The following is a 22,064-nucleotide window of genomic DNA, read 5'->3' on the forward strand; positions in this document are numbered from 1 at the left end:
TACATGGAGTAATGTTTCTCCCTCGCTGCCAATCCCATTCCTCAAAGAAAAAAAAAAACTCCCTTTACCAGACTCATGTGATGAAAAAAGTAAGTTCGTGGATGTAGGCTTCGTGTCCGGGAAAAGGAGTAGCTGGGAAACACTTCAACCCAATTTTGTTCTCTCCTCCACTCCAAAAAAAAAGAAAGCAAGAAAGAAAAACTTCTGCAGAAATCCAAACTTTTGTGAGTATGAAAAATGTGTGAGCAAGAAGAAAGCAGAGATATCATCTTTCTGTTGCTGAAGAGGAAAGGAAGGTGGAAGAGTCTCATTGATAACCGAGGCTCCTCGACACTGGCTCAGTAGTGTAAGGTTATGTAATTGTTGAAATCTTTGAAGGAAAGAAGAGGACTGCAGAAGAAACATAAGAGGAACAAAAAACTCAAAAGTCTATAAATGTCTGTCTTGCTGTGAAATTGTACTCGTGACAGTTTTCTCTTGCACAACAGCAAAAATGTGTTTTGAAAATAAATTCATGGGCATTTTTTTAATCTCATATCGCTTTTTCAGACAAAATTTAAAGATAAAAAGGGAGAAAAAAAGAAAGAACAGAACAGAAAAGGGAGATTTCCTTACATTTACTGCTGACAGATTTTCAGCTCACCCCAAAGTCGTGGCAGCTGTTTAGTATGAAATGTCAGACTGACTGCGCAGTTAGTGCCGGGTGGCTCCCTGCTGTCATCATTCCTTCCTGAAAACTCGTCACGCCCACATGGGGAAACCCCAAAAGACCCGGATGTGCCACAAAGTGTCCCATTCCTATCGCTTGCGTAAAGGAAATTCTTTTCACTTACTGAGAACAGTAAGCATTTAATACTTGACAAGTCATCATTATCAAGTTCTGTAATGTCATGAGACAACATCTTGATGGTCTTGGTCTCCAAAATGATGAACATACTGACTGTGTCAACCGCTGAACTGTACGCAGGCCGAATTCCTGTTGCCTAAAGAAATTAGAAAGCATAGTAATGGGTAAAGGACGGTGAATTCATCTGCTGAATGAATGTCAGCTACCAAGATGGCGTCTCGTGCTGCTTGATCTCAGGTAATCAAACTCTATACAAACTGGACCCTCCCTCTACAACCTTCATGTCATCTGTTTCACTGATACGAGTCGCTGTTTTGACAACATAAACTTTTTTTTTTTTTTTAAGTGGCAGATGTTTGTGTGGCATATGCATTTTACTGGTATTGTAGTTTAGCCATAAAACACACACACACACACACACAGGATTCAACTCTGACCTCTGGAGTTCTAAATATGAAATGTCATTCGCCATGAAAATAAAGCTTTTGTGTGGATTTTAAGGCCCTCTGAAAATAAGAACTCGTGTAATTTCCAGCTATAAAGAAATCCTTTCGACTAAGTCTAAAACTGTACACAGTGTTAAGATAAGGCCTGCCTCACCTCACCTCACCTCACCTCACCTCACCTCACAAATAACACGTAGAGATATCGCGGATACATTTCTACCCCCTACATCCGTCTTAGGAACAGAGAGAAGGGTGTGTTGGCCTGCTTCTTGGATACTCAGACTTTCTTTCAGACGAATGGGAAAACCTCGAGAAAGAGAGATATATATTCTGCTAGCTGCACGTGCACCAAATGGGCCGAAAAAAACCAATCTGGAAACAGAGAAACTTGCTGTTCTTATTCTTACGGGAGAAAAAATGCGGCTAGTCGGGAAAATATGAGAGAAGAGTAAGAACAGATCAACTGTTGTGGACATAGCACACATGATTATTTCCCCCTTCCTGTTTCCTTCAGTCTTCCGTTCTTACCTTTCCCTAACTTTTATCTTACTTTCCTTTACCTCTACATTCACGCGCGTAACAATAGTGTCTGGTGGGTGGCTTTCGTTTGAACTTTAGGATAAAAGAAACTTTGGATATTAAGGGTTTATGCATAATTTTTTTTCTTATTTTTTTCCTCGCTTGTGTGTGGAAATGCTTACACCATTTGTCTTCTATTATTATTATTAAATGCATCCTCACCAACTATTCAAGGGAGCCCGCAAGAGTCCAGGTTACTCGCATCAGAAATTAAGAATGGATTTTTTTTTTGTGTAGGTACACCAAGTGATCTGCACCTAGCGGAAGTATGGAGCTCCAGAACGAGGCAAGTGGTGAAGAGGGACGTGGACTTCAACCAGTCCTTGCCGGAAGCCAAGCTGGTGGCTGGTACCCTCCCGTCCTGGCAAACGGCGGGTCAAGCGCCAGCTTCTGTACTTCGTGCTGAACTTCCTTGGGGAGGAGGGCATCCGCAACTACGTGAAAAACACCAAGACCGAGAACATTCCCAGCCTGATGACATCCGTGGGTCCTGATGAGATCCTGTACATCGTGTCTGTGTTGCCTGGCGACGAGATCAATGCGCGTGCTGACGGCTTTGCCGCCCAAGGATGTTCTAACTTTAGCCAAAACTTTGTCGCCGCCGCAGCTGATGGAGCTGCTCAGCTACGTGCCCCCGGAGGGCTTGACCAACCTGACTAAATCTTTCTCCCCGGAAGAGCTGCAGGTGCTTGTGACACTGCTCCCACCGGAAGGAATAGTGAACGTGACTCGAGCTGTTCCGCCTCCCGAAGCGCGGAAGTTGCTGAAGTCCTTGTCCCCGGGGGCCATCTTTCAACATGACCAGCAGCATGTCCCCGCAGACTCTCGTGCAGCTCATGACAGTGCTCCCCCCTGACATTATCCTTGACCTCACTACCAGCCTGAGCCCAGCGGATCTGGGGAAGCTGATGAAAACTATTCCCCTTGAGGTCATGGTCACGCTGATCACGTCCCTCCCTCCTGATGCCATCAGGAGCTTGCTACAGAGCTTGCCTGCCGGGTTCGTAGAGGGGTTCGTCAAAGACATCACGCCCAGCAACTGGGGGGCATCGTCGGATCCCTCACGGCAGAGCAGGTCGCAAAGCTTCTAGAAAGTCTTCCAGCTGGGAACTTTTCTGGTGTTAGTGTATTGCTGACCCCAGAAATGCTGGACGTCGTCCTCACATCCATGCCCGAAGACCTGCTGATGAACCTCACCAAACTTGTGGCCCCGGAAAAGCTGGCTGGCCTGGTGGCGTCCATCCCGGGCAAGGATATCGTGGCCGTGACGGGAATGATCAGTCGGAGAAGATGACTCAACTCGTGCAGTCATTTCCGCCAGAGATGGCTTCTGTAGTGATAGCCTCGATTTCACCTGACACGCTCGTCACTCTGGTCAGGTCACTTCCTGTGGAAACGTTAGTTAATATCACAGTCGCTGTGGCTTCAGAACCCAAAATTATCACGGAAATGGTAAACGCCATTTCTCCAAAGATGGTGGCTAACCTAGAGAACGTGCTCCCGCGGGAATCCGTGATGGAACTCCTTCGTCTCCTTCCTGACGAGACGATCACCGCCATCGCCAGCGCCATTCCAGTCTCTCATGTTGCCAAGATCTTAAAAGATGCGACGGGAAGCTTGAACGTGAACTTGACGGACATCATTCTAGACATTCCACCCAGTCTTCTAGTCAAGATGGTCAGGTCCGTTCCTCCCGAGGTCATGGCGAACTTTTCAGCTGTGCTAACCCGCAAACCAGCTGAAGAAGGTGGTGCACGCCATCTCGCCGTCAGTCCTCAAGTACCTAGCGATAACATTGCCTCCTGAAGCTATCGTCCGCATTGTCCGAACCATCCCCGAGCAGGTCGTGTCTGACGTCCTGAACGTTCTTCCGCCCAAAACGCTCACGAGGTTCATCCAGGCCGTTCCCATAGAAACGATCATATCCTACGTCAACGTGGCCCTTAACACAGAAGAGACCAGAGATCCCCACAATACTCTCGTAACATTCACGGAACACATTTCCAATATTCTTAAAACGCTGCCTGCAACCCTGCTGACCAAGTTTGTCAAAGCCATTCCTACTGCTGCTATAGTGGAGATCGTCGACATTCTGCCGAAGGAAACTATTGCCGAGGGAGCCTCTCTCCTATCTGGGGAGGAGGGTTTTCCACTCTTGAGCGTCCTGCCCGCGGAGGCCGTGGCACATGCTGTCACGGCCATCCCACCTGACTGCATCGTCAAAGTTCTGGATGCCATCCCGCAAAGGACCATTGGCTCCTTCGCGAACATGATCGTGGGAATTCCCACAGAGCAGGTCAAAAAGTTCTTCACACTTGTTCCGGTTGGAGCGCTGAAGCACATACTAACCCGCCTGCCGCCGAGGACCATCGAGAAGCTGGCTAGTTCTCTCCCTCCTGAGACCGTGGAAAAGATGGCGCATTCAGTGTCTTCAACAACCATCGAGCCCATCATGCAGTCGTTCCGACCGGGCGAACTGAGGAGGTTGATCAGATCTGTCAGCACCTTCACTCTGTCCAAACTGCTGAGCGCCGTGCCACAGGACCTGATGGTCAATCTGACTCAGTCGCTGCCCCCGGAGCAGATCGGGAAGCTGTTCAGCGCCATTCCGCCGGAAATCATCAGCGCTGTAGTCACACATCTCAATCCCGCTGACATGGTGGCGCTGATGAAGACAATGCCGCCCAGCATAATCGAGAACATGTTGACGACCTTACCCACTGAGATGATGGTCAACATGACTAAGATCCTGCCCCCCGACCAGCTGCAGAGCCTGATGGACCTGCTGCCCAAGAGCATGATCGGCAAAATGATCGCTGTGCTGCCTCAAGATGTTCTAGTCAACCTCGTCACGGCATTCGACACGGACGCCATGCTGGACATGATGCAGAAGCTGGATTCCACTCAGCTCATCGGCATCCTCAGCACCTTGCCGGTGGAGACTGTCGTCAACCTGACCAAATCGCAGACGCCCGAGCAGACGATGGCCTTGCTGGGGTCACTTCCGCCCGATGGAATCATGAACCTGACAAAGGTCTTTCCCACGGATACGTTTTTGGACATGCTGCAGTCCCTGCCGCTGGAGGGTGTGATGCAACTCATGGCCTCGATGCCGCTCAAGGTGCAGTGGGGTTGCCTAATATTGCCATCACCTTGAGAGTTTAGTGTTGAGGCAGCATTGTCTCTGTGTGCAATTGTCGTTCTTGTAACTAAGTTATTGCCATCATCGTGTTAACGAGGTTATAATGTAGTTGGTGTATCGGCAGAATATTCACCTCTTTGTGAGATGAAGCATCCGATCCATTGCTGCTTAATTCATTCCATCTGAAATTACTTGCGTGTTTCTCGTGGTTAAATCATAATGTGATTAGAATTCAGATAATTATAAAGAACGAAAGATTTTTTTTTTCGTCAATAATTTCTGTCTCCCTTTCTCCTTTAATGATATTGGTTTCGGGAGTAACCACGATCTCGTTTTCTTTCTTTATTTCTTTTACTCGCCCACTGTTAAGATTCCTCAAACTTTGCCTTGGCGTCTTTCCCATTGTTTTGCTTCGTGACATCCGCTTTCGTAAATCGCTTCACCTGCACCAGAAAAATACAAACAAACAAATCTTTCAGACAAAGTGTAACTTTGGCCGTATCTCACAATCTGTGGTAGACAGTCAGCGAAAACATACAGTAAACAAATTAAACGATGATTGAAATTCCTTGGCTTTTGCCAGACAATGTTGAAAGCTCGGAATATTTAGTCCCTTGCTTTGCACTTTAAGCTTAAAAGTGCAGTTTTTAGATGACCTACTGCTTTATCTTCTTGTGCGAACCTATCTCTTTATCCGATTAAAGATAAACGTAGTAACCTTTAACCTTTCGGTGATTAGAGACCTTTTTCTCTGAGCCAGCTTGATTTGAGGGTGGTGCCCATCTCCTCTCCCTCACTTCCTTACCCCTCACCTTTATGGTTAGATACCTATTCCAGAGGAGGGGGTGAAATTTGCTCCGCCACACGGGTATCGAACCGACAAGTCTTTGGGTTCGGATGTTCGTAACCTTTTCTTCCGATTGTCTCTAGATTTCTCATACAACCTTTCCCACCTTTCCTTCCTTTACCTTAATTTCAATGCTTTGTCATTCTTGTATTTACGCCTGAACTTGTTTTCTCCAGGATCTGTTTACCTTGGCCGGACAGCTGACCCCAGAACAGATGACAAGGGTCATGGAGACCTTCGCGAATGATCCCGACTTCCTGCCAAGTATGATGGCTAAAGTTGACTTTGATCGCATCGCCTCGATGGTCGAGTCCGTGCCCTCTGACCTCATCATGCAGCTTGTAAGCAGCGTGGACATGTCAAAGATCATGGGAGTAGTCAAACGAATGATGCCAAAGGTAAGAGAAGAGGACTAAACGAGGATTAAATCGTCCACTTATCATCAGTCTCTACTTAGAAATCCTTGTCACTTCCGCTTTGTCAACATCCTCTAGAAACCTCCCTTCATTTAATCCACTTGACTCAATGGCTGTGTTTAATAACCTTAAGAGTTTAAACAAAATTGTAACAAAAAAACAAACAAACAAAAAAAAAACACATGTAAACTAAAAGAGAACTTTGAAAAAGTGCTGACCATAATCATGCCATGTAGAATGTTTTAGGAGCATCGAGCACTTTCTGCAAGTTTCGTTTAGTGTTTAGAAACCATGCTACATAGAAGTCTAGCTGAACAAAAGCTTGGTTTAGCTGCCATTTCTGTCGTATTCACAATCCCCGTGACAATGATTTCTGTCTTGAACAAAAACCATGACAGGTAACTGTCCCTCCCTAACTACTGGTTTTCTTACCGAATGGTGTTACCAAGTTATACGACGGCATATCAATGTCAGGTGTAACAACACAGTATATTTTTATTTACCTGCACAGGTCCAGGGTCTCGTGCTGAAGAAAATAGAAGGCGCGCTCGACACTCTGGCCAGAAATTCCACGCAGACATTCGCCGCGTGCCTGGAGGACGTGGAGTTCGTTGCTAGGAACCTCCTCAACTTCAGTGAATGGGCTTTCAAGAGTGAGTCCTTGGCGCCTAGACCATGCTGAATGGTTCACATTTTTAAACAGGTTTCAATAGATATTGTCTAAATGTATCTACCCAGCGTTAGGCGCTACCCCTAGTGAAATGTCTTCTTGCGAAGTAAGCGTTTGCACCTGTCCATAATCAAAGCGAGGCGCAGGTGAGCCACAGGAGTCTAGACTACTTACACACTCGCTGTGACATGTTGCATTCCTGGTTTATGGGATACACTGCGCAAAAATGTAAAATGAAGATGAAACTTTTTTTATAAACGTTCTTCCTAAAGTTTCGCGTGGCTCAGGTAACAACTGTTTACTAGTAAACACGATTCTTGATCACCGGAAGTCTTGTTACTTTTCCCCAGACTGTCTTACAATGTAAGGTGGCTTGCGTGAAGCAAACACTAAACCATTAATACTGTAAAGGTTGTGTGGCAATCCTTTTGAAACTGCTTTTTAATTTCCTCCAATCAATTATAATATTAGTCGTTCGGGTAGACATGAAGCTGTTTCTTTTTTAAATGACAAAGTATTCAAAGAAAGTTGTCCTTTCTGAGAAACAATACTTAAAATTATTCTTTTGATAGTAGCTTTTTAAAATTATAAGTTAATAAAATGAAGTCAAAGACAACCGCTTAATGGGGAATTTTAACTGCTCATCTATCTTTACACAGACTTGACATTAGACGGAGGAAGGGTATCTATCAAAATTAGCCTGTAAATATGTATGTGCTTTAAAACATAAAATTCGCTGAAAGAATATAAACTTCAAATTGCATTTTTGTAATTTAAGTTCCTCAGATTTTGAGAACTTCAAATATAACAAGAGAAGTGGAATCTCTCAAATCCATCTTGTCTGGGTTTGTCCGTACTTCAGTCTCAGAGAAATGTTGCTTCCACAAGTATCAGCCATTGTCATTTCGTGAGAACCGTCCATGAGCACGGCCGGCAGTGTAGCGGCTGTTGTCATTACTGGCTAAGTAATGAAGTAATGCGGTTAAATAGTCAAGGGAGGATAAACCTGTAAAACTCTTAAGTCATTTGTAACTACCCCCACCCCTTTCTCCTCCCCCTCTCTCTCTTTTCTCGTCTTTTCTCGCGCACGCACACCGCGATGGTGAGCCTGGTATGGCCCAAGGGTCCACAAAACAGACAGGACTCTTGGCAGCATGTAGCAGGAAGGTTAAAAAAAAAACAAACATCGCGTGTAATGACGACGGTGTTGATGAGAAGACGACACGCGCCATCTGGCGGTGACGCCCGTAAGCCGATCACTGCTCACGAGGGTAGAGCCGTTAGTTTATGTTTGTGCTGACAGTAGTACACAAGTCATGTTTAGGTGAATGCTGCATACATTATTTGATGACACTACAGAGGTCACCTGTTGGTGAGACAACCAGGTTATCACTGAAGAGTCTGTGAGAATGTGTGTAGACAGGTGTGTAGACAGGTGAGGGTCAGTTCTAGAACTAAACGTCTCCTTCTCGTTGGATTGCAGTGGTAGATGCGTCAGGTAAACCAGGACGAGGCCTGCTGGAGGGCAACATCCACATGATCGGAAACTTTGACCAGTGCAAGGGAATCCGCCACGTGATCACGCAGGGTCCGCGCCAAGGTGACGTCATTTCCGGCAGCTACTGTCACGTGCAGTTTCATATTCCCTTGGAGGCTTTGCCACCCGTACCTGGAGATGTAAGTGCAGTTTGACATTCTCTTGGGGGATTTGCCACCTGTACCTATGTGTGTATATTTTAGGTACGTAGTTTGTAATGATTTAAGTGGTTTACAGTTTTCTATAAAGAGCGGAGCATCCAAGAACAGGTGTCTAAGGAGGCTGGTCCAGTTCTTGTACATGGAGGATAATGTGATACACATCTTGAACATTCTGAGCCATTTCTTACTGACATGGAAAGGGAGGGGAAGCAACATTTAAAGGCAAAATATTCTGAAAATGCTTACAATATCTTACATGGGTGATCTCTTTTTCATTTTAAACTTTTGGGTTATTGTTGTGCTATTGATTTCATGAGAATTTCTACACAGTGCGCTAACTTTGTAGTTTATTGTCCCCAGGGTATCCTCCCCATGCCGGAGATTGCGATGGACGTATGCTTACCTCATACATGTAAAGCTGTCGACATCCATCGGTTTCTAAAGACATGTGAGTTTATTTTCCACGGAAATTCTAGTATAAGGTGAAAAATTTTGAGGATGTTATTTAGTTTTAAAAAATGAAAAAGGCTGTCTTTGGTGGAATAGTCTCTACCTGGGACAGACCAGTTTTGTACTTTGCATCCTTAACAGTGCACAGTTTTAATAGCTGAAAGAATTGTACACCTGTTTTTTTTTCACTCGCAGTTAGCACAAAATGAATGTCATTACACACCTGAAGCTTTACTTTAATGATTTACCTGTACACGGCACATTGTCGCACAGAGGCTCCTCACCTGTCCAAACACTGGCTACAGGTGGTACACTTGGAGAATGTGGCAAAAATCTTCCTCCGTATGAAGGACAGAGAATCAGCTGAGTTGACAGTTGTATTCAGGGTGTACTCGCTTGGCATAGGGTACATAATGTGTGCCAGCCTCGCTCAACATCGGGTGTTATGACAACCTTTTGACGGGAGGAAACATCCCGCCTTCCTCAGCAATGCTGCAGTGAAGCTAAAAACAAATACAGATGTGCACGCGCGTTCACACACACACACCCGTCTGTGCACACCCACACACACACACACCCGTCTATGCACACCCACACACACCCGTCTGCGCACAAGGAATCTGTTGGAGAAATGCATTTTGATTTAAATGTAGTATTACGTGCATTCTCTCAAACAACGGAATATAAAACATGGAGGATCAAAGGATGCAACAGTAGTTTCCACAGATAACTGTTTCATGTCAGGAGAGATGATTTGGCAACTTGTATGATTGTTTTTGTCAGTGTACACCATCGGAAACAGCTGAACACCCAGTAGTCAAAAGTTTGGGAAAGTGAACAGCAGCTAGGACCTCTAGTAGTTGTGAAATGTTGAGAAAGCAGCGGGCGTGTACGATATGTGTGTGACCCCTGACCGGCTGCCTCAGCCACCGTGACCCCTCTACTAATGAGGAGCTGTTATCATTTTCCCCGAGGACCGCAGAAACGATAAAGCCCACAGGAGAGCCGATATGTAACATAGGTTTCCAAACACGTTGACCTGTCGATAAGCAGCTCAAAGCACTTATTGCTTTCGTTGTAGTGCGTGCAAGTACCCGCAGTGTTGTTGGCCACCCGGAGCTATCACGAGGACTTTTGATACCCAGCCTCCGACAGTTTGCTACTGCCACCCCTCTTTCTCGTCCCGCTCTCCCAAAACTCCTCCTCAGCCCCATCTTGTGGTTTGTAGATTTGCAAAGTAGAGAATGAAAGCAGGTGGTAGGTCTCTCACCCTGGACCCGTCTTTTGAGGTCACCTGTTAGGTCTCGGCAAACACGCCAAACGAGGAATCCGCACGTGCATGCAGTAGTGATTTTTTTTTTAAATCTGAAAGACCTTGTGTGTTGACATAGAGAGGCTAGCACAGTCCAAGAGATGCTGACAACAGCACACATCGAGCAAACATGTACATTGTACAGTGAGTGGCACAACTTGAACCCGCTACTCAAGTGTGTCCATCACTTCAGAGCTCAGTGCTGCTTACATTTTCGGTTCTTCCCTGTACAGAAGCAGGAGTCAATGAGCTCTTGACCCCGAAACACGGATTTTAAAATAAAATCAAAACTGTTATAACTGGTTCGCCCAATCTGAAATTTATTGGAGTGTGCTTATTCATGCATGGGCAAGGAGAGAGATGGCTGTTTGATGGGGAGGTGTGACTGTTGGTGACGCAGGAACACAATCGTGTATCATGGATGTATGTGTGCAGTGGTTGGTGACTGTCTGCATGGGTGGATGAGTGGGAAAGTGACTCAAAGCCCCCTTGATTTCTTCCCTCTACTTGTATTTTTACTTATTCGTGGTTGGCGGTTGTAGGTATGCAAGTCCTGAGGTTTTCATGAGCAAAGTAAAAAGAAATGTTGCACCATGTTGCAGGGCTAAGTGAATGTATACGGATTAAAATGGTAATCTTTAACTATCACTTTACCATTCTTACTGTTTTCGATACAATAAAAGAAATCGACTGGCATATTCTCAAGACTCGTACCCTCTTCCCTTGTTTTTCGTTGTCTCTTTGGCATTACTCCGCCACGCTTCATTGACAATGAGAGGGGAGCGGCGGGCGAAGAAGGGTTAGGAGAAAGAAAAACTATCCATCCTAAAAACAAACCCCATAGCCAACTATCCAGCTTGTAGAGACTGTCGATATGTGCAGGGTTTGATAGAAAGTCACTGCACTGCCCATCTTCCCACACACTGAGTCATGTTTGTAATTCATCACTGTCACCTGTAAACCGCCCAGGTAGAGATAACAAGTGTCTTGGGAGTACCTGAACCCCAAATAGAAACAAAAATCTTGCTTTAGAAGGATGCAGGGCACAGCATTGTGATGGTGGCGGTGGGGAGAGAGGGTAGTGAATTAATCAAGATAGGATTTGCAGGGGCGGAGGACCCAGGAGGGAAGATACCGATGGAACAAGAATGTGTTGTTTACTGGAGTTTGCCATGAAAGTTGGTAGAAGTGCAACAGGCGAGAAATGTAGGCTAACAAAGAATATCTGTTTATTTAATATATTATCTTAGCCAATTTATTTTTAACTCTGTGAGACGTTCTAATTAAATTTATGACTTGGGACTGCAGTTATAAACGAGAGCAAGTCGTTTCACCAAGAAAACATTGAGAATTCAAGAAAGACTGTGATGTTTTCTTGATTACATTCTCATCTTACTCAATGCTTTTTTTTTTTTTTTTTTTTTTTTTTTGTCAGGGAATTTTTGACATCGATTTACAACTACAGTGGAACCTCGGTTAACGAACTTAATCCGTTCTGGAAAGCTGTTCGTTATCCGAAATGTTCGTTATCCGAAACAACCTTTTCCATAAGAAATAAAGGAAATAAATTTATTTGGTTCCAGTCCCTGTTGACTCACTAATATTTGAAAGTTACAGGCCAGATAGGTATTTGTTTTAATGAGAACAGTTATAATGCAATATAAATGGAGTTAAATAAACATAAAAAACATTAACGAAAGCATTTAAACATCAGAAAACTTGCCATTTTGACGGCGTGGTTGGAAGCAGGTGTGGGGAGGAAGGGGTGGAATTACTGCTTTGATTCCCCCTCCATGAGCACACGTCACATTATAAAATCGGGGGTGACTTCCCTTTTCTGTAGCTTTGAGGTTAAAGGACAAAACTTGTCCAGTGTCTGTTCCTTCTGCCTTTTTGTAAAACTCTTCGGTAATACGACATCACATATCCGACAGACGCATGCCACCTTCATACTTTGAAATCATTTCCTTTTTCAATTCATTTGTTGGCCGCTTTCTTGTCATTACCTCACTACTATTGCTTCTTTGGAGCCATTATTGAGGATTATCTTATTAAAATAAAGCACAACAATCACTAAATAAGAAGGATGCGCATAAATAAGGAACGACTGATCGTAACTGTGTCTCGAGCGCGAATGATGACATGCTGGTCGGTCACGTGTGGTTCACGTGGCTGTTCGTTATCCGAAATTTTGTTCGCTATCCGAGACAAACTTTTAACGAAATTTTTGTTCGTTAACCGAAATGTTCGCTATCCGAGGCGTTCGCTAACCGAGGTTCCACTGTATAGCTCCAGAGGTAAACGAACTTCTGTAGGGTCTGGACACACTTTGGAAACAAAAGGCTTTCCCTTGAGGTGACCCTTGCTAGGTGACATGTTGACTGCTGCTTAGGGAAAGGATTGTTAACCCTGTTTGCCAGTCTTGTGTCCCTTTGTTAGCCACTCACTTTTAATCCAGCTGGTTGTATGCAATAATGCTCACTCAATCGGTCATAAGCCGTTTGCCGCAGTATTTGTTCAAGCTTATCATGGCCCACATATTCCCTACACGGAAGTAGTGTTTTTTTTAACACAAACTTATTTAATAAAACTGTTCTTATTCAAATAACGTATATTCTCCTAAAATCATCCTAAAATGCATGAAATTGACTCTGCTGCAGTTCATCTGCCCATGAATGTCACCATACCCCGGGTGGCATGTCAACAGGACATGGAACTAGCCAAGATGGTGGAGCAATTGCAACAATGTGAGTACAGATACCCAGTCATGCTGGGGATGAAGTGATAAGCAGGATAACAGCAAGAGTAGGCATGACACTTGTCACCAAGTACATTTGCTAGGGCTGAGGGTATGACAGGCAAGGCATTTGAAAGAGGGATAAAATGTTGTCACATCTTGAGTACAGTCAAACTTTGATCACATAGCTCTCCAATCCCTAAATATCTACAACTTATAAATGTTGTTAATAAATTCTTTTGACTTTCTCTAAGTCCTATTTTCTCAGCAGTTTTGTTCCATTTGTTTATGCATATATGATCTGTCTCATGTGTACATGTCTGTGGGAGTTGTGCATTGATTTATTAAATGTACTTCTATATAAGATGGATTAGTTGAGTCACAAGACAGTGGAAACAACTGTCATACTACAAATTATCTTTCTCTCATTCTTGGCTAGTCCTTGATTAGATGATAAAGGTTCTTGAAGCACACTAGATAATAAAAAATAGCCCCCATGATGGCCATATTTATCTAGGTTTTCTCAAAATTGTTGTTGCTGGAAACACTTAACACTTGGGTATCTGTTTCTGGCAGGCTTGTCATTGCCGGTATTGTCATCCTCACCATCATTGGGACAGTTATTGATGTCATCTTCGTGCGCAAGTGTCATCCTATTACTGTCAACAACAATGAAAAGGCTACACAAGCTGCAAAAGAACAGGACTTCAGTCTCAAAATCTATTCAAAGGGGGTCACTGTAGGCGAACAACAAATGGGGACAGTGCTGGAGTTGATGAGGATGGCAAGGCCAGAGAAAAGGTAAAGTACGAGTAGTATGTGCACATTATTGATGCTTGTGAGGGAGAAAATGATAATGAACTTTGGGTGAATGATGTTCATGATCTTAATTACCCTGATCGTGGTAGGGAAACTTGTGGTGAATTTATCAGAATGTTATAAACTCATGTTCAGTAGATGATGGATTTTAATTTTTTTTTTTTTTTTTTATTTTTTAGCTGTTATCCAGAACTGATCCAGAAAGCGCTCTTGTTCATGACCCTGCAGTAACAGGTCTTTTGATGAAAAAGTCAGCCATGGAAACAAATGTGGATAATATCAGCATAAACAGTCAGAAGTTTGACAGTTGCAGTCATCGGGACAAAGAAATAGTTGTAGGTTAGTTGACTGAACTGCAGAAAAAGATGCTGTTCATTTAACAACCACACCCCTCCTTCTTCACTGTCCTTTACACTCTCTGCATGTGTGTGTGTGAAGAAAAATGTGTGCATGGGTATGAAAAAGAGATTAATTATTCGCTTTTTTTATGGATGCATTGCATGTTGATGGGGAAGAAGTGCAGATCTCCTGATTGTTTTAGGCTTGTTAATCTTCAGGATAAAACAATTACTTGATCAAAGTGAGTTTTTTGGTAAAATCTGGGATCAATTTGTTCCAGCTCAGCCAGATGATCGCTTATGGCTGCGAGTAGCTACAGCCTTCTCCCTGCCCTCCAACTTGAGATTATTGCTTTCCACGCACTCTTTCAATGGCAGTATCACATGCCTGCATGGAATCCGTGTCCTGTCCATGTTGTGGGTCAGTTTTGCTAACTCTGTCATCTTCAGTGCTCTTAACTTTGGTGAGTCTTAAACCTTCATTTTCCCATTTTCATAGAGATAACTCCTTCATATTTAAAATTTTTCCTTTTTCATTTCTTGGCGTACTGTTAATTATTTTGCCAGAGTCTTGACGGATGCCAGATTCTTTTCTAAAGTTGATTAAATTACATCTTCTATTTATATGTAGTATGGAGTTGTCCTAGTGATTTCAAATCATTCATTACCCAGACACATTTTAGTAATACAAATAAATTATAATTAAACTTGTAACCCATCCTGAAAACTTGATGCATTCTTATGGAGAATCTTATGCATTTGTATATCAATGTGTTATACAGAAAACCTGATGCATGCTGCACAAGACCTGATATCCCTTCCTGCACAGATGATCCTGAATAGCAGCTTGGCTCAAGACACGTTTTTTACCATTAGGTATCATCATTAACTTTCCCCACAAAGACTTGCAGTTCAGTGTATTGCATTTCTTCTTATGTTTTCCATAGGCAGTCCTATGGTGCAACCGTTAGCGCCTGTCACCAATACAGTTACGATTGACTGCATTAGGTTCAGATCTCAGATGTGCTTTTCTTTCTCTGGATATGGCCTCTGTTTACAGGGCTGGCTGCTGACACAGCGTAAAACACCAATTTCCACACACCCCATCTCCCTGATGTTTTCCATTTCATAAAAAATGTTTAAAGACACTTTTTAGCAGAATACAGTTATCCTGTCACTGCCTTCATTGAATTAAAAACAATTAAAATTTTATTTATTAATGTGACTTTTTTGCTACAATTAGCGAATTTGAGAAAAAGGCAGTTCATACTAATTATTGCTGTCCTTTGAAAAAAATCATTTTGTCATCTTGGATCTTCTTTGTTGCAGTGGTGTTGTGACGGCAGTTACTTTCTTCACAGCCATCAGCAGTAATGGTGGCCTAAAAATTACACATATCATCTACTATTACTTACATCGGTTTGTCAGGTAGGTTCCATCTGTTGCTAGCAGTCACAAATGCTTTAATGACAAAAAAAATCCAGCATGGTTTCATTATTATTTAAAACAGATTTCATCCAGCATTGATCATTTCCAGGCAGTGCCTTTTCTTTTACCTTTTGCTTCAGTAACGTTAAGCTTTTTCATTATTGCTCTTTTCATTTTGCCTGATTTTTAAAATTTATGCATACTTAATTTTTGTGCTGTATATATCAATATTTGTGCTGCTGTGGTGACAAAGTCAGGTTTGATTCTACTTTTTTATTTTGCTGTTGATGATTTTGATCATTGAAACATACTTTCATCATCACAAAATAGTAAACAAATGGGTTGATTGACAGAATCAGCCCCGCCTACATGCTGACTTTGCTTGTGTGTACCTGTTTGCTGGGATACACAGCCAATGGTCCTCACTGGCCACCTCCACTACAACAGCAATGTCAGGAGCAGTGGTGGTTCAACATGCTCTTCATTAATAACTACTTCACCAGCATAGAACACATGGTGAGAAGACCTGACACATTCTCTTTTCTTTCTTCCGCTTATTCATTTTTATTCAGTTTTTACTTTCTTTTCCACCTTCTCTGCATGTGCGGCTATGTCTTAGCAACTTTATTCAAGCTTGGAAATATCAGACTTCTTACAAGAGTAAATATCGTTAAGAATTGAGCTTCATAGATACACAGATAACTGGCACTGCTGACAGACTGTTGACTATTAAGATGATGCAGTAGTCATGCATAAATGTTTTGCGCAGTAGTGTGTTTAAATGTTTCTTTTTGTCTTCCAACTGCAGTGTATGTCCTGGACTTGGTTCCTGGCAAACTTAATGCAGTTCTACTGGATCGCTCCAATAGTCCTTGTACCTCTTGCTTTTGGGTAAGTGACATTTGTGTCAGTCCAGTGACACTTCAGTTACTCTCATATCACATTTTATAAATGTACTTTTTTTTAGAGAATTTCTGTCGCATTTTATCATCTTTAAAACACTAGGTGTGCGTTGCATTTATCATTGTGGTGCCTGTCACTTTGTTTTAAAGCATAATTAAATGATATTAATATACATGATGAGATATGTACCTATGGTGGTGGTTCTTCTTCAGGCTGCGAGTAGTTGGGCTTGTGTTGATGGGGCTCCTTGTTGTGGTGCAGATAGTCAGTACAGTTGTGCTGGAAATCAACATCAATGGTGATGTACTGCGGTGAGTTATTTTATTCTGTTTTCTGAAATCTATTGTTGTAGTGGCTGGGTGAATGTAACAAGTACAGTAGACAGTTTCAGTCACTTTTGTTTTAGAATGAATAGGTGACACCCCTAAATGGCAGTCTTTTAAATGGAAAATTCTTACCATGTTTAAAAACAATTTTCAAAGTTTTAATTTCTTAGTCGCTTAAGGCATGGTATTTTGCATCAACAAAGGAGTAAACTGATTTTTTATTTTTATTTTCTTAGGCGACAGTCAGACTACCTGTGGCGCATTTATCAGCAGCCTTATTGCCGTGTGGCACCATATGCGTTGGGACTGGCCGTGGGTTTTATTCTGCACCAAAAAAAGTTTAAATTCCCTATGGGAAAAGTGAGAATTCTTGTTTCTGTTTTTTATTTTTTAGCCTTTCATATTATTTGCTATTTTTTACACCATATATTTTCCATATCATCTTTTATTGCGGTTATGTGATATCTCTGTGGATTATTTCTTTCATAAATGTACTTGGTGTTTAAAACTGATGGCAAAAAAAATATCACTCATTCCAATACATGAATTATGACAATTAGTGTCTGTTGTCATGAACCCTGAAATGGCATCTGTAGAGCCGTCTCATACGTACTGTCTGTAGATAATAATCTGCTCATTTGTACTGTCTGTAGATAATAACCTGTGTTGGATGGCTCTTGACTGTAACCATTACAACCATACTGACTCTGATAACCTATGATGAAAACCGTCATCTTTTGAATGATGCAACTGGTTGGTCTCATCCTGTTCGCACTGCACATGAGACTTTGCAGAGGCCTCTGTGGGCTTTGGCTGTGTGTTGGGTTATATTTGCTTGTGCATCAGGAAATGGGGGTAAGCATTCACCAATATTAGCTTTTACTCTTAAGAAGATGAATTTATCTGATTTTAGTTCACTGCATCTGAAAAAAAAGTTATGTGATGAATGCTGTATCAAATGATTGATGATGCAAACATTTTGTCAAATGATTGTCATCCTTAAAGTATGATGACTTTAAGATGTTTATTGAAGTTCTTTATTGACTCCGTTCTTACACCTGAAAATAAGGCTGCATATCAGCATGTTTTACTATGTTCCTTTGATCTCCTTTACAGGTTTAATCAACAAGTTCTTTTCCTGGCGTGGTTTTGTTCCCTTGTCACGACTGACTTATTGTGTGTACCTGATACACCCAGTTGTAGTCATCGCTGATCTGATGGCATACCGAGTTTTTGCCTATTTCACTATTAGTTATGTGGTAAGTAGGTTTTGTCTTAAAGTGTCCTTAAATAATGTCTTATTAAATAATATTTTCAATCAGTTAAATGAGACCATTATGAATAGCAAAAAGCTGTCAACTAGTTGAATCAGTTACAAATTATAAATTTCATATTCATCTATAGAGTTGTTTGGTAAGGATACTTTGATGGATTGTTGAGATGATCATCAATTGTTATAGATTCTTATAAAAGCATAAAACACTGTTCATAAGAGTGACACATCACAAGGAATAAGATCAGGCATTACCAGGAGAGATAGGAGTTACAATGGTTATATTCTGTTAATGCACCATGAAGTCTTTTGCCTGCACTCATATATTATGTCTTGTGTTAATGAAAATGTGTGTGTGTGCACGTCTATATATTTTCAGTTATTTCGTTACATTGGCTACATTGTGGTGGGATACTTGCTGGCGCTTATTCTGGCGGTGCTGGTGCAAGCTCCTCTCCTTGCTTTGGAGAAGACCATCTTTCAGAAGAAATCCGCCCACTGATCCTTTGTGTACATTTTGCCAACACTCCTCCATTTTATTTTTCTCAGTTGAACTGTTCCTTACATTACAACATGCAGGTGTGGCGAAATGTTTTAAGAGCCAACATTTGCAAAGACATCTTAAGTCAAATGATGTTGGATGCAGAAGTATTTTTGTGTGTTTTGAAGTGTTTTAGTGGAAATTTTGTTTCCTGTCATTCATGTTCAGCATTTTGTGGATTATAATCCATGGGACACTATTATCAGTATGAAATGAAGGTTTGCATTTATGTGCTTTTGTTTTGGTTTTTTTTTTCTTCTTTTTCAAGACACATGCTCCCCAAACACTACTGTTTTATGAGTTCATATCCAATAAGGTCTATATTTTTGTGGCTAGAAAACCATACCAATAGCCTAGGTACCTGTTTTTATTTTTAAAATTTTAACAAGAAATAAGTATTTCAGTTTTTGAAACAATTCTAAGTTTGTATTTCTATAACATTATTAGTTGACATATTTATCCCTGTAATATCAGGTTCTGAGAAAATTAACACAAACTGCTCCCCACCCACTTTTTTTCAAGTTTTGCATCTCTCAGGAAATGCCAGACATAGCTGTTGTACTTGTCGGTTCTAGTCATGTTCTGAAATAGTCAGACCGTCAGCAGTACTTCCTTGTGATCTCTCCACATTTAAAGTCCATCATTTCACTTCATCCATATCTTCACACAATGCATCCACTAAATATTTTTTCTAAAATCTGGTACATGAGGAATATAATATAAAATGAAAAAAAAAATCTCTAATTCAAGATTGGGAAGACTGTTTTCTGATGCACCCCACCGTGGAGCAACAGGTTGCTGTTTTGAAGCCAGAAATTTTCATTTGACATCCCAGCAGGAATGGGAACCTAATTTATCAGCAAGGGTAAGCACAGCAAAGAGTAGGATTGGCTCAGCCTGTTAGATGTGGTGGACCCCGTGCCCACTTCCGCTACTTTCACGTGGTATGAGATCCTTTACATTTTACCATAACAAAACTGGGTGTACTCACAACTGGTCAGGTACTTAATCAAGCTGCCACATAAATATGTTGACAGTTATGTAAGGATGACATCCACACAGCACAGTAAAAGCTTTAAAACTTTTGTGTTCATATTTTGGGATATGTTACTTAGATTATGCAAATTAAGCTTAATTAAAATGCCTTGATGAATTGTGATGCTACACATACATTTTGTAAATTTTGAAAGAAAATATATATTTTTCCAACTCATTAGAATATGCATGTACATTTAAGTACATGAGATAAAAGCTATTGCAATAATTAAGAAAAGGATAATTGATTTATGAAAATCATTTGCTTATAAAGGTTGTTGATATTTTTGTACAGTATTGTCAGTTTTGTTTAACTGTTATATCCATGATGGTTGGTGCTGGTGTACTCTTTGATATCACCATATCCTATGATGTTTATGTGGTCGGAAAAATATGCAAGTCGTCTAGGTAGCTGTTAAATGTAACTATGTGTCGTTATTTTTGAAAAAGTGGCAGTTGCCAATCAGAGGCAATCAAATACATGTTACATTTATTTTGAAAGTTTGGACTTAGTACTTGTACGTACATGTATAATGCTGTAAATCATTGGTACATAATTAGCTTTTAATATGAGCTGTTACTGGCCACCCACAAAATGAGGCTGAACTCAACTCATTTAACACTAATTTCTTTCAGTTGTTGGATTGAAACTAAAATCATTTTAGATGGTCCTTGTTGCTTCTCTGCAATACTCACTTTATTTTGTCACATGCTTTCGAAACAAACTTGTTTTGGCGGGAGATTTCTCAACACACCCTTGTGACTAACCTAGCACAGCTGCAGAATATCATGGCCTGATGAGTACTCTAGAGCGCCTGTTGTTTGACATCTAACCCAACCACTTAATGTCAGAGATATTACAGAACTGTCTGCTCCGCTTCTTGTAATAGTAAATAAGCGAATACATATGAATGACAACTTGTTACAAACACTAAAATCCTTGTGGGAGGTTGCGTTGCCAGTCTTTGTATAAATTGTTGGGTATGAAAGGGATGCTGCATCTTGCTGGTTGTTGGCATCATATAAAAGTTCCATGTACAATGAAATATCTTTAATGTTGCATCGAAAGTGGGAAGTATTGGATTCCAATGGACATGGCAAACAAGTCAACACTCTTGCAAGGTCCAACATGAACCCATGTTCTTAAACGTCCTTTATAAAATGCCAGTTCATATGGCTAAGTGCTTCCTTGCTAAATTCGTCCTTTTACAGGGTTGCATTTGTACCAGCTACATTCTCCAAAATCGCATCAACTTGAAACATTTGTGAGTCATTGATTTTCTTTTATTTCAGAATTTTAAACAGTTGATCTCCAAAATCACTGTTTCTTATTTTATTGCCGCCCCCACCCCGACACCTCCCAAAAAGACTTTCTTGTTGTGAGGTGGCCTTACACTGCCTGTAATGTGTCACTCCTCATTCTCCCTCCTCCATCAGCACCAAAACTTGCCTAAACTTCTCAGATGACAATCACAGCCAAGACTGTTTCATAGATCAAATGTCCATTTAGTTTTTTGTTTCAGCTATCAAAGTTACTGGTTTGCATCTTGAGTAGCCTGTCAAAGCACGGACATAGAATTAAAATGATGTTTCAAATACACACTTGATGCAAGAAACAGTGACAGCGAATCTTGAGTTCTTATTCTGTGTATTTCTCATTCATGAAAGCCAATTTTCTGTTTTGGTACATCCTATGCAATATGAATGCTATTTCACATTCTTCCTGACAAGGAATCTCCTGTAAATTTCAAGGGAATCTGCTTCCTGACCCATTGACATTGCTACCACTAATGGTAACTGTGCATTTTGAAATCAAAAAACTTCATTAGTGTGATGATCATTTACAATGCAGACATCATGGTTGTCCTACTACAGTTAAGTGCATTCCATGAGCTCTGTGTGTGCATGTATATGTGTGCATGGAGACGCATACATGTACAGTTGGTTTGTTTTATCTTTGTGTTTATGTTTCAATTTGTCATGAATTTTAATGTCTTTTATTGCTGTTTATATGATAGAAAAACTTCCAGCAGTAGCGCTTAGTAACAGCAATATTCATTGTTCAATGATGTAAATCTGCTATTGTTCATTAATCCCTAACAAATATTTATTACTGTATCATAAGATGCCTTGTTCACAGCAGCATGAAAGAATCAAAACGTTCAGTCTGTTTTGCAAGAATTCTATGTATGTCTCTTCCATTTCACTGAAAGTATTTAAGATTTCCAATTAAAGAAAAATTCAGGGAAAAGAAAAA

At 41.4% G+C, this 22,064-nt stretch overlaps 1 protein-coding gene across 1 annotated transcript; it reads left to right on the top strand.

Moving 5' to 3' along the window:
• Nucleotides 1–3,321: 3,321 nt before the first annotated feature.
• On the top strand, nucleotides 3,322–22,064 carry LOC112556054. The gene is made up of 20 exons (XM_025224667.1): nucleotides 3,322–3,549; nucleotides 3,611–4,993; nucleotides 6,038–6,259; nucleotides 6,789–6,930; nucleotides 8,431–8,624; nucleotides 9,006–9,093; nucleotides 13,068–13,154; nucleotides 13,721–13,877; nucleotides 13,909–13,945; nucleotides 14,143–14,302; nucleotides 14,583–14,765; nucleotides 15,084–15,177; nucleotides 15,631–15,729; nucleotides 16,083–16,245; nucleotides 16,538–16,620; nucleotides 16,845–16,943; nucleotides 17,195–17,318; nucleotides 17,612–17,813; nucleotides 18,075–18,217; nucleotides 18,611–22,064. Exons 1-20 carry the CDS (start codon nucleotides 3,322–3,324, stop codon nucleotides 18,731–18,733), a joined length of 4,011 nt encoding a protein of 1,336 aa, XP_025080452.1. The 3' UTR covers nucleotides 18,734–22,064.

The sequence above is a fragment of the Pomacea canaliculata genome, linkage group LG2, assembly GCF_003073045.1.
Source record: "Pomacea canaliculata isolate SZHN2017 linkage group LG2, ASM307304v1, whole genome shotgun sequence".
In the NCBI taxonomy this organism is placed as follows: domain Eukaryota; kingdom Metazoa; phylum Mollusca; class Gastropoda; order Architaenioglossa; family Ampullariidae; genus Pomacea; species Pomacea canaliculata.

Excerpts from the sequence above, each read along its gene's own strand:
- LOC112556054 (XM_025224667.1), top strand. The coding sequence starts at position 3,322 with ATGGTAAACGCCATTTCTCCAAAGATGGTGGCTAACCTAGAGAACGTG. Across the intron at positions 13,946-14,142 it reads ATGGCAAGGCCAGAGAAAAG|CTGTTATCCAGAACTGATCC; the intron begins GTAAAGTACGAG and ends TTTATTTTTTAG. Across the intron at positions 14,303-14,582 it reads GGACAAAGAAATAGTTGTAG|CTCAGCCAGATGATCGCTTA; the intron begins GTTAGTTGACTG and ends AATTTGTTCCAG.